The sequence below is a fragment of the Mandrillus leucophaeus genome, unplaced genomic scaffold (assembly GCF_000951045.1).
Source record: "Mandrillus leucophaeus isolate KB7577 unplaced genomic scaffold, Mleu.le_1.0 Scaffold220, whole genome shotgun sequence".
Taxonomy (NCBI): domain Eukaryota; kingdom Metazoa; phylum Chordata; class Mammalia; order Primates; family Cercopithecidae; genus Mandrillus; species Mandrillus leucophaeus.
Genome location: NW_012102255.1, coordinates 1802425 through 1815285, shown reverse-complemented (window position 1 = coordinate 1815285; position 12861 = coordinate 1802425). Strand labels below are relative to the sequence as shown.

General features: G+C 40.9%; 1 protein-coding gene across 1 annotated transcript in view; it reads right to left on the bottom strand.

Moving 5' to 3' along the window:
- Window positions 1–12861, bottom strand: part of LOC105540499 (chromosome unknown open reading frame, human C1orf101) — a 151551-nt gene that overhangs the window by 87145 nt on the left and 51545 nt on the right. Inside the window, exon 4 of the mRNA XM_011981173.1 lies at window positions 132–624. Coding sequence (XP_011836563.1) covers window positions 132–624 — 493 coding nt within the window. The remainder of the gene's footprint in view (window positions 1–131; window positions 625–12861) is intronic.

Genomic DNA, 12861 nt, shown 5'->3' with positions numbered 1-12861 from the left:
TACAGCCTTAGATAAAACAACTGGGCAAAAAGCTGCATGGTACGTCTCTGTTTATCCCTGAATAAATGGTATGGTAAATACATTTGTAAAATATAAATATATTTATTAAATCTAAAATATCTCTTACTAACCTTGGATAAATATTTGACCCAACACCATTTTCTTGATGAAATGCCAGTAATTCCACCATCAGGAAGATTTAGAATTCTTCCCAGTTTTAAAAATCCACGAAAACTTTTTTGGTAAAGAACACCATTTGTAAGAAAAAATACTCCATCCCGCGATATGATCACATCAGCCACACTCTGTCTTTCAGCATCACTCAGACTGCCTGGAGGCACTCTGATTCTGGTCCACGTACGGAATGAATCATTTGTTTGAAAGGTCTCCATATCAGTTACCAAAACAACAGATGCAACAACACAAGCATCCCAGGAAACCATTAATTGACTACCACGTGGTGAAGAGATTGGTAAAGAACCAGGAATTTCAGGTATGGTCAACAAAGGAAAAGTCAACACAATAAGAAAATCTGCAATAAAGCAATCTTGAAAAGTAACTTGGTTTCCTCTAATCTCCTTTAGTGCATCATCTCTTGTCATTGGTACCATAATATGCCAGGTCCTAAGAAGAGAAAGAAAAGAGAGTAAAATGATCTCTGCCTCGTCTGATCCATCTTGTACAGTTGATATTTATCATCTTGAAAACATTTTTAATTTTTATCAATACAAATCTGGATAAGACAAATAGTATTAAAATGCAGCCACTGCCACATTGTTTTTGTCATGCTTCACTCTGGTCCTAATGGAAAACAATCTTGACTCTTGCGGCTGTTTCTTCTGCAATATGTCTCCGTATTGTCAAGTAAAGATTTTTTTTTTTTTTTTTTGAGACGGAGTCTCACTCTGTCGCCCAGGCTGGAGTGCAGTGGTGCGATCTTGGCTCACTGCAAGCTCCGCCTCCCAGCTTCACGCCATTCTCCTGCCTCAGCCTCCCGAGTAGCTGGGTCTACAGGCACCCACCACTGCGACTGGCTAATTTTTTGTATTTTTAGTAGAGATGGGGCTTCACTGTGGTCTCGATCTCCTGACCTTGTGATCCGCCCACCTTGGCCTCCCAAAATGCTGGGATTACAGGTGTGAACCGCCGCACCGGGCCAGCAACAATATTTTTAACATTTCAAAGTCACTAGGAGAGAGGAAATGATACCAACAAGTAGACATAGTAAATATTGAAGGAGATAGATACCCCAAAGACCCTGACTCGATCATTACACTTTCTATGCATGTAACAAAAACTCATTATTCACTTTGTTTGGGGAAAATAATTTTTGGGTCTTTTGCCCATATCAAGGTAAAACAAAGCTCTCATACTATGACTGAACTGCATAATAACATACAAGATTAATTTTATTTTTAGTTGTTGGAGGTGTATCTCTACTGTAAAGAGGTCTCTGAGAAGTTGAGTTAGAGCTGTTTACAGCCTTAGATAAAACAACTGGGCAAAAAGCTGCATGGTACGTCTCTGTTTATCCTGTCTCTTATACACATCTAGATGTGTATAAGAGACAGGTCTCACTCTGTCGCCCAGGCTGGAGTGCAGTGGTGCGATCTCGGCTCACCGCAAGCTCCGCCTCCCGGGTTCACGCCATTCTCCTGCCTCAGCCTCCCAAGTAGCTGAGATTACAGGCGTCCGCCACCACGCCCAGCTAATTTTTTGTATTTTTGTAAAGATGGGGTTTCACCATGTTAGCCAGGATGATCTCGATCTCTTGACCTCGTGATCCACCCGTCTCAGCCTCCCAAAGTGCTGGGATTACAGGCATGAGCCACCGCACCCGGTCTCAAGTAAAGATTCTTACATGCTCTTTCTTAATATATAATTTTTATACATTATCTATTACCTTCTTTTTTCTCTTTTATTACTGCTAGTTGTGAAGCAGGGCTAACTCCTAGGCAGTGTACCCAGAGCCAACCCTATTGCCTTCTTATATGGCAGATCAAGATGTATCTCTCATGTACCATGCCTACTTACACATCTTCTCTCCATCTCTCAAATTAGTTATATTACCTTTTTAGTTACATGAATAGAATGTTTATATTGTTTAGATTTACTGTGTAAATATTGCTTTCTACTGAACCAGTTCTATGAGTATGTTTTCTTCTCTCTACATGCATATATGTACATAACTTTTCCTGGAGTTAATACTTGTTTTGTTTAAAAATTTTGGTTAGTTTTCCAGTAGGTAGTTAAAATAGCATTTTATGATATTTTCCATGTGATAAATGCAGAGATAATCCAGTACTTGTTTCCTGGGGTTTCCCTTCATTACTCTCTCTTTGCTGCCATTTACAGGATCTCATGCTTTGATCTTTTCTGTTTTGCTAAAGCACATTCCTTAGCACCTTCCTGTGAAAGAATGTATAAACATACATTTTTTAAGACCTTGAATATCTGAAAAGATCTTTATTTTACACACCTGATGAATAATAGGTTAGGGAGAGGGCATTTTCTCCAGTCCTTTGGTAATCAGAATCACTGAGAAAGTCAGGTGATAGATTGATTTTTATTATTTAAATGGTTGTCCTGCTATAAGTTTTTGGGATCATTCCTTTTTCTCGCCAATCTAAAATTTGACAGGGCAGAGTCTATCTTTTGAAGTGGGAACATGGAGTAATATACAAAAGCAAACACTCTGACATATCTTAGAAGCACTGAACATTTCTAAGCAGAGTTTCTCAGCTGGGCAATTCAAATGACAGCAGGCTGAAAGATGTTCAGTAAACACGTCTTGAGTCACTCATTTTCTTAATGAATACATACTTGGGTTGGTGATGATGACATTGTGCCCACTCAGCAGGACCCAGGTGAAGGGGACCTCAAGTTAGGGCAGTTGTAGAACTGTCACCAAACCTCTTATGCCTTAAATCATGTCAAAAAGAAACTCAGTGTAATTTCCACTTTTTGCAAGCCACATCACCTGGCTCTAACATTGGTTCCAATTGCAATTTCTTAAATCACAATATCATTTTGCTACATTGTCCACTGGTTATATAATAACCTCAAATATGCAGTCACTTTGTAACTAGGTATGTATGACTGTTTTGTTTGAATGGACAATTGGTTATCTACAGGCATAAATAGGACTCAGCACAAAAGGGCTGCACAGGGCAAACTGCTCTTTTTTGATTTTCCATATCAATCATTTTATTTTCAAATTTTAATTTTTAAAATTGTGACTATACACTTTTCAAGAATTTTTTGGCTTTCCACTGTATAGCATCCTAATATATATATTCTCTTATTTTTGTGAAGATGCTATTCATATTGGTAAGAGTTCTCCAGAGAATAGAATAGGATATATAGAAACAGACAGAGATTTATTACGAGTGGTTGCCTCTCACATGATTATGGAAGCTGAGAAGTCCCATGATTTGCTGTCTACCAGATTCGAGGCCCAGTAAAGCCAGTGGTGTAGTTCCAGTCCAAGTCCAAAGGTGTGAGAACCAGGAGAACCAACAGAGTTAGTCTCAGTCTCAGTCCAGAGACCTCAAAACTGGGATGCCAATGTTGTGAGTCCTGGTCCAAGTCTGAAGGCTTGAGAAGCAGGAAAGCCAATGGCTGAGTGCAGGAAAAGATGGATGTTGCAACTCAAGAAGACAGAGTGGATTTGCTCTTCTTTTGCCCTTTTGTCCTATTCAAGCCCTCAATGGACTGCATGATGCCCAACCACACTGGTGAGGGTTATCTTCTTTACTCAAGTCTACCAATTCAAATGCTAATCTCTTCCAGAAATACCCTCACAGACACACCCAGAAATAATGTTTACCAGCTATCTGGGCATCCCCTAGCCCAGTAAAGTTGATGCATACAACTAACCATTACAAGTCCATTCATTGTCAACTTGGCACCCATATGCATCTCAAAGTATCTCTAAATAAAGACAATAATGAGGTCATAATTCTACCTAACATGGCACAACAATACTGCACAACAACTGAAAATGCACTACTCTCTTCTCCAGAAGAGGAGGTTGAAGTCCTTCAGTGATGTTTGCTCTTCTCCCAATATTCTGTAACTTAAATTATATGGTAAAAAGTTAACTATATGTATATACATATACACACACACACAAATATATTCTTAACAAAATAAGGAGGAAATACTCATGACGATTACATTCCGCATTTATATAACTGGTTATGTGGTTATAAGCTGGTATTTATAGCTGACTTCCTCTGCTACCCATTCTGTATTACTTCTGCCTTCTGTAAGAACCTCAGCTGGTCATGGTTCTTTACCTGAGGGATAACTCAAATCTCCATTCCTAAAGTGTCTGGGCCATTTGTAGTCTTGGCTGGAATGGGTTTGTACAGTTTTCCATTGACCTTAATCACAGAGCATAGTAATATTATGAGATGCATAAGGGATCTCCTGTATTTCAGACATAGTCTGCCTTATCTACATTGTGGAATAGTATTCCAATTTCCCCTTGGTAGTCTGGATAAATCACTCCAGCAAACACAGTATCTCCTGTCTTTGCCTGCTGACTCAGAGCCATGAGGAGCCCAAAGTGGTGAGGTGGTAGGCCAGCAGAGCATAAAGTCCTAGGAACTGGAGGCAAAAGTCTGCTAATAGGTCTCTAGGGGTAACAGTGAGTGTTGCCTCTCCCATTTCCACCCCGACTCCTGCAGCTGAGAATGTTGGCAATCGGAAAAACAACACCATATATTAGGCATGACTCAGAGCATATATAGCCTTCTGGCAAATCTTGCTTAGCCATTCAAGGTATTGTCACCTGGGGTCACTGTAATCGAGTTTTCAAAAGACCGTTTCACTATTCCATCATGCCAGCTGGAGAACATGGTAAAACCAGTGAATTCCAGGAGCATGGATCCAGTGCTGTCTTCTCTTGCTTTGAAAATAAATGAAATACCATCAGAGTGGATAAGATATTCTGTAAGTCCACCGGATGATAATTATGGCAGAAGGATTGTGTGTAAGGAAGACAAATTCACATCCAAAGTAAGTGTCTATTCCAGTAAGAACAAAACACTGCACTTCCATGATAGAAATGGTTCAGTGTAGTCAGCCTGCCACCAGTTAGCTGGCTAATCACCACACAGAATGGTGTCATACTGGGGGTCCACTGTTCGTATCTGCTGCTGGCAGATTGGGTACTCAGAGATGGCCATAGCCAGATCAGCCTTGGTGAGTGAAAGTCCATGTTGCTGAGCCCATGAATAACCTCAATTTCTGCTACCATGGCTACTTTCTTTCATGAGTGCATTGGGTGATGACAACAGTGACTGGAGAAACAGGCTGACTGGTATGCACAGAACGGGTCATCCTATACATTTAATTGTTAAATCTTCATCTGCTGACATCACTCTTTAGTGATCATTCACATGGGATACAAGTATCTTCACAATTTTTGCACATTCAGAAAGGTTTATCTGCATACCTCTTCCCCATATTTGTCACCAATTTTCCAATCATATTCTTTTGAAGTACCTAATCATCCAGCCAAACCATTGGCTGCGGTCCATGGATTGGTATATAATAGCATGTCTGGTCATTTCTTCTTCCATCCCTTTACTTTCAGTTTATGTGTGTCCTCACAGGTGAAGTGGCAGCTTGTAATTGGGTCTTGTTTTTCAGTTCAATCAGCCACTCTATGTCTTTTGAGAATTTAATCCACTTACATTCAATGTAATTCTACTTCCATTTTAAAATTGTTTTTTAGTTGCTTTATAGATCCTTTCTTCCTGTTTTACTATCTTTCTTTTGGCTAAGAGATTTCCTCTAGTAGCATGATTTTATTCCTTCCATTTTATTTTTGTGACTCTATTGTAGGTTTTTGCTTTGTGGTTACCATGAGGCTCACACATAACATCTTATAGCTATAATAGGTTATTTTAAGCTAATAACAACTTAGATTGAAATTTTTCTATATTTTACTCTACTCTTCCTCACAATCATGATTTATGTCTTTTTATATTGCATATACCTTAACCAATTATTGTGATTATTATTTTTAATAATTTTGGCTTTTAACTTTTATACAATAAGTCAGTTACAAACCATCATTACAGTATTAGAATATTCTAAATTTGACCTATTTTAGGCATATTTCAGATGTTTTCATATTACTCATTAGCATCCTTCTCTTTCAGTTTGATGCACTCCTTTTAGTATTTCTTGTAAGACAGGTCTAGTGGTGATAAACTCCCTCAGATTTTGTTTGTCTGTGAAAATCTTCATTTTTGAAGGATGGCTTGCCGAGCACAGTATTCTTGGTTGACTTTTCTTTATTCAGCACTTTGAATATGAATGTATCATCCCATTCCCTTCTTGCCTGTAAGACTTCTGCTGAGAAGTCTGAAGCTAGGTGTATTGGAACTCCCTCATATGTTATTTGCTTCTTTTCTCTTGCTTCTTTCAGGATCCTCTCTTTGTCTTTCATCTTTGACAATTTGATTACAATAAGTCTTGGGATAGTCTTATGTGGATTGAATCTGACTGATGACCTTTAATCTTTATGTACCTGGATAATTATAATTTTCTGCAGGTTTCAAAAGTTTCCTATTTCTTTAAGTAAACTTTCTACCCCACTGCAAATCTCTACTCCCTCTTAAACTCCAATGACTTAAGCATTTGCTATTTTGATGCTGTTCCATAAATTCCACTGGCTTTCTTCATTCTTTTGATTCTTTTTTCCACCATAACTGTATATTTTCAAGTAATCTGTCTTCAGGTTCACAGATATTTTCTTCTCCTTGATCAACTGGCTGTTGACGCTCTCTATTGCATTTTTCATTTTGCTCACTTATTTTTCAGCACTTGCATTTTTGTTTGATTAAAAAAATCAATCTCTATTAAATTTATCATTCTGATCATGTATTGTTTCCTCATTTTGTCGAACTGTTTCTCTGTATTTTCTTGAAGTGCAGTAAGCTTCCTTAAAACAGTTATTTTGAATTATATGTCAGACAGTTCATACATCTCTATCTCTTTAGGACCAGTCACTGGCACTTTAGTTTGTCCATTTGGGGACACCACATTTCCCTGAATTTTTTGATCTTTCTGGTCATGCATTGATATCTGTGCATTGAAGTAGTAGATATTTATTCCAATCTTCACAGTATAGTTTTGTCTGGGAACACAATTCAACAGTAAGCCTGTCCAGAGATTCTAGGTGGGTCAGCTGGTATGGCCCATAAACCTATGACCATGGTAGCCACTGAAACACTGGGGGGCACCTTAAGCCCAGGACCATCACAGTTGGTACAGCACCAAGCTGGAAACCCTTGGCCACTGAAGATGATGTAGTGATGGGATGCATCTGAAGTCCACAGCCTCTAAGATCTGCCTGCTGCTGAGGTTTCTCCAAAACCTAAGGCCTCTGTAGTGAGCTGGCAGTGATGCAGGCCAGAGATTGAGTCAATTTCCCTTAGCATTCTCCTTCAGGGATGCCCAGAAAGGGGCTATGTTCCTATAGCTGTCCACTTTTTGGTGCTGCTGCATAGCATGCAAAGCCATCTGTAAACCAGGCCCAAATTTTCTTTTCCTCTGTTAACTCATTGTAGGGAATGCCCCATGAGACCATAGGTGCAAATGGGGAGAGAGAAGACAGTGTAGCAGCAGTAGGAACCATGCAAATTTGGGCCACTTCCTCTAAAATTTACTTGTCCCTTGAGGGCCTGTTAGGGTCCAATCATGTATATACCACTTCCATCTGATAATGGAGTATTGTGTTGCTGTGCATGTCCAACATTATGACTCACTGAGTCAAGTAACACCCAGTTCATGATGGACAGCTAGGGTTGCATGGTAACTTGGTGGCCCATGGTCAAGCATTCGGTCTCTGCTAAAGCCCAATAGTAGCCCAAGAATTGTCTCCTAAAAGGAGAGTAGTTATCCAAGGATGATGAAAGGGGCCTTTCTCCAAAATCCAAAGGGAGTGTGGTTCAATTTACCTGTAAGGGCCTGCCAAAGGCTCTATATACTATCCCTATCTGCTAGATCAAATGGCCCAAGTGGCAGAGCAGTTTGCACAGCAGCCTGGACCTATTGTAGAGCCTTCTCTTATCCTGGGTCCCACTGAAAACTCACAGCTTTTTGGGCTACCTGGGAAATGGCCCAGCATAACGTTCCCAAATGAGGAATATATTGCCTCCAAAATCCAAAGAGGCCCATTAGGCATTGTGCCTCTTTCTTGGTTATAGGAGGTGCCAGATGCAAACAACTTAACCTTCACCTTAGAAGGGATATCTTGATAGGCCTCACACCACTGGAATGCAAGAAATTTCACGGAGGTAGAAGGCCTCAAATTTGAGTTGGATTTATTTTCCACTCTTTAGCTTGTGAATGTCTTACCAATATATCTAGGGTCATTGCCACCTCTTGTTCACTATGTCCAATCAACATAATGTCATCAATATAATGGACCAGTGTGATATCTTATGAAAGGGAAAGGTGACCAAGATGCCTGCAAACTAAATTATGACATAGGGCTAGAGAGTTGATATACCCTTGAGGTAGGACATTGAAGGTGTATTGCTGGCCTTGCCCATGGAAAGTAAACTGTTTCTGTTGGGCTTCATAGACAGGGATGGAAAAAAAGGCATTTGCCAGATCAATAACTGCATAGCATGTAGCAAGGGATGTGTTAATTTGCTCAAGCAATGAAACACATCTGGTACAGCAGCTGCAATTGGAGTTACCACCTGGTTAAGCTTATGACAACCCACTATCATTCTCCAACATCCATCTGTCTTCTGCACCAGCCAGATACATAAGTTGAATGGGGACATGGAAATCATACCATCCCTGCATCTTCCAGATTCTTGATGGTGGCACTAGTCTTTGCAGTCCCTTCAGGAATTCAGCATTGCTTTTGATTTACTATTTTCCAAGGTAGAGGCAGTGCTAGTGCCTTCCACATGGCCTTACTCACCATAATTATCCTCACTTCACAGGACAGGAACTAACATGGGGATTCTGTCAGCTGCTAAGTATTATCCCAAGTATGCATCCTAGAACTGAAGGAAGAATCACAGCATGGGTTTGGAGACCACTGGATTCACTGTGAGACAGGCCTGAGTTAAAACTCCATTGATCATCTAACCTCCATCAGCCCATGTTCTGATAGAGGCCCACGGTGACATTTTGGATCTCCTGGAGTCAGTGTCAGTTCAGAGCCAGTAGCCAGTAAGCTGTGAAATGTCTGATATTTCCTTTTCCCCAATGTGCAATTACCCTGGTTAGAGGCCACAGGTCTCTCTGAGGTAGGCTGGGAAAAGATTCACAACATATATTTTTATGGTGAATAAAGGTCCTTCCTGAAGGGGATGCAGCCGCCTCTTTATTTAAGGGCTTTTGGGTCTATAGACAGGCTCAAGTGTACTATGTATATGTTTTGTGAAGTTTTCTTTTGCTCCCTGCTTTGTGCTGTTTCTTCTGATTTCCATTTTTCTGGTTATTGAGTTAGGTGTCTGACTATCATATTGCAGGCTTTCTGTAATTTTCTGGTGGTCCTTCACTGTGCACTAATATTTAAGAAAGGAGCCATGACAAGGTGTGAGTCAGCATTATCACTGAGCGTATGATACCTCTTGCTTCCATTGTGGCCCACTGTTTCTCCCCACACCTCATAATATAAGTTCTTTTAAGTAGGTCTGATCAGTTAATCCAAAGAAGAATCCTCTCTTATCTTGTCAAGAGGATATATGTTATGTTTCCATATTTAGGGAGCAGGGCTGGAAAAAAGGGCTGAATGCACACTGGGGAGTTCCTACCATATTATTTTATACACACACACACACACACACACACACACACACACACACACACACACACAGTTATTGACTATAGTCACCCTGATGCACAATAATCTGAAAACTTATTCCTCCTGTAAATCTGAACTTTTGTACCCTTTGATTAATACTTCCTCCTTTTCACACCCTCCCCCATCCCCCACCTTGGCTCTGGTAACCATCATTCTACTCTCTACTTCTATGAGGTAAACTTTTTTAGCATTTTCATGTAAGTGAGACCATACAGTATTTGTCCTTCTGTGCCTGGCTCATTTCTCTTAGTGTAATGTCCTCCAGGTTTCCCTACGTTGTTGCAAGTGACAGAATTTCCTTCTTTTTAGAAGGCTGAATAGTATTCCATTGTGTACATATATCACATCTTCTTTATCCATGCATCTTCTGATGGACACACAGGTTGCTTCCATATCTCAGCTATTGTGAATCAGTGAACACGGGAATGCAGATATCCCTTCTACATACTGATTTCAATTCCTTTGGATATACACTTAGAAGTGGGATTGCTGGATCCCACTGGTAGCTGTAGTGGATTGCTGGTAATTCCATTTTGAGTTTTTTGAGAAACTTCCATACCATTTCCCATAATGGCTATATTAAATTATATTCCCAACAACAATGTACCAGGGATACTTTTCATCCACATCTTTACCAACACTTGTTATCTTTTGTCATTTTGACAAAAGTCACTCTAATAGGTATGAGGTGATACCTTGCTGTGCTTTGAATGTGCATTTCCCTAATGATGAGAGATGCTGCACTTTTTTCCACATACCTATCGTATTGTTGTTTGGAATCTGTAGTTGGGCAGGGCTCCATGCTGGGATCCAAGGCTAGGTGAGGTGTACAGAGTGGGCAGGGCCAGAGGCTATGCTCCACACACATGCATTGGCTGAGCTTATCTTTAGATCCAGGGTAGTCTTATACATCATGGTATACTATACAGCCATAAAAAAGAATAAAATATGTCCTGTGCAGCAACATAAATGAAGCTGGATGCCATTATCTTAAGTGAAATAACTCAGAAACAGAAAACCAAATACTGCATGTTCTCACTTATAAGTAAGTGGGAGCTAAACAACAAGTACACACTGACATAGAGATGGAAATAACAGACAGCGGGGACTCCATAAAGGGACAAAGTGGGAGGGGAGTGAGGGTTTAAAAATTGCCTATTGAGTACAATGCTCACTATTTGGGTAATGGGTACACTAGGTGCCCAAATATCACCATTACTCAGTATATCCATGTAACAAACCTACACACGTACACCTTGAATCTAAAATTTAAAAACAGAAAAGCACAGCATCAAGGTGTGGTAGAGTCGCCACTCAGCTGTTGGTGTTGTGTGAGGCCAGATACTCCCTCTGCAGGTAAATGCTGACCCACACTTGCCTCCTGCTAGGGGGAAGGCTTCAGGAAAGCACCAGGGCTTGGGTGGAACACTGCTCTACCTCTGCGGTTGAGTGGGGCCAGATGCTCCCTCCAGAGGAGAACACGGACCTGCACCTGCCTTCTGGCCTGGGGAAGGTTTAAGGAGAATGCTGGGGCTGGACGGGGAAGCTGGCTAGCGACGTGAGGCTGGCAGACCTGTGGGCCATGTTTCTTGCAGAGTGATGCTGTTGGCTAGTCCCTCTGGTGTGGTGCCCCATTTGCCAGAATGCAGAGTCATCACTAATGTCACGTGCTGGTTGCTGGTTGCTCTGTGCTCCAGGCCTCGTTCTTCATTTCTAACTGATCCCGGGTGGTCTAGCCCTGCCAGCACTCCCAGTGTGTTCTGTGGGGTGAGACAGGACTAAGCCTCCCATGAAGGGTCCCAGAATGGTGGAAAAGTTGAATATCCAACTTTACTATCTTTCCCCATGGGGGAAACTGTGGGCCTGGGGGAAACTGTGGGCCTAGGGGAATCTGTGTGTGGCACTGTGTAGCTTGGGAGATACGTGACATGGTCAAAGAGAAACAATTCCTCTTACCCTCTGAATATGGCTTTTCTTAGTTCTGCAGTCCAACGGGGTGTTTCAGCTTCACTTCTGAGTTCTTGGATATTGGCAAAGGTATTCTTGTTTGTGGATAGTTGCTAGCTGGATTTCTAGGGGTGTGGGGAGTTGGGCCAGAGAACTCCAATTCTACCATCTTGCTGATGCAACTTCCCACCAATTTAGAATTCTCTTCTGTAAGCGCTTACTTAACAGAATTGCTAAACCTACTCAGTTACCACTTCTCCCTCTGCTTTCTATCTTTTGTTCTTGCCTCCCTTCCAATTTTTGACTTCATAGGTTTGTAACCTTAAAATATTTTTTTTCTCCCTGTCATTTTGGTAAGATTTTGGGAGAGAATAGAGATAAATAAACATACTTAATCTGCCATGTTTTAATTTATCTTCATTTAACTAAGTTTCCATAAGCCATGTTCCTTTTGTTCTTTTGAAAAGATTTTTTAAAAAGAAGAGATGGGGGTCTCATTATGTTGCCCAGGCTGGTCTCAAACTCCCGGGCTCCAGACATCCTCCTGTGTTAGCCTCCCTAGGGTGACAGCACTGTACCCAGCCTTGTTATGTCCTGCTTAGGAGCTTCTGTGGCCCTTAATTATATACAGGAAAAACCCTCGAACATTTCCAAATGATTTTCTGGGAATCTCCATATGTTTTTCCTTTTCTTTGCTAATCAATTTCATTTGCCATATTATATTTCAGATGTGTTCTTTCCTCCTTCCAAAACTGTTTATAGTCTTCGCCTCTCTTGGAGTACCCACTTCCCTCTTCTCCTTCCCTGTACTATATGTGTTCTCTAAGGTCCTGCACAATTACTACCTCTTGTGTTTTTCTTTCTTGTTTTACCACAAAATATATCTTTTATAAGAATAATATTTCCGAGGGGTGGAGCAAGATGGCCGAATAGGAACAGCTCCAGTCTCCAACTCCCAGTGCAAGCGACACAGAAGACTGGTGATTTCTGCATTTTCAACTGAGGTACTGGGTTCATCTCACTAGGGAGTGCCGGACAATCGGTGCTGGTCAGCTGCTGCAGCC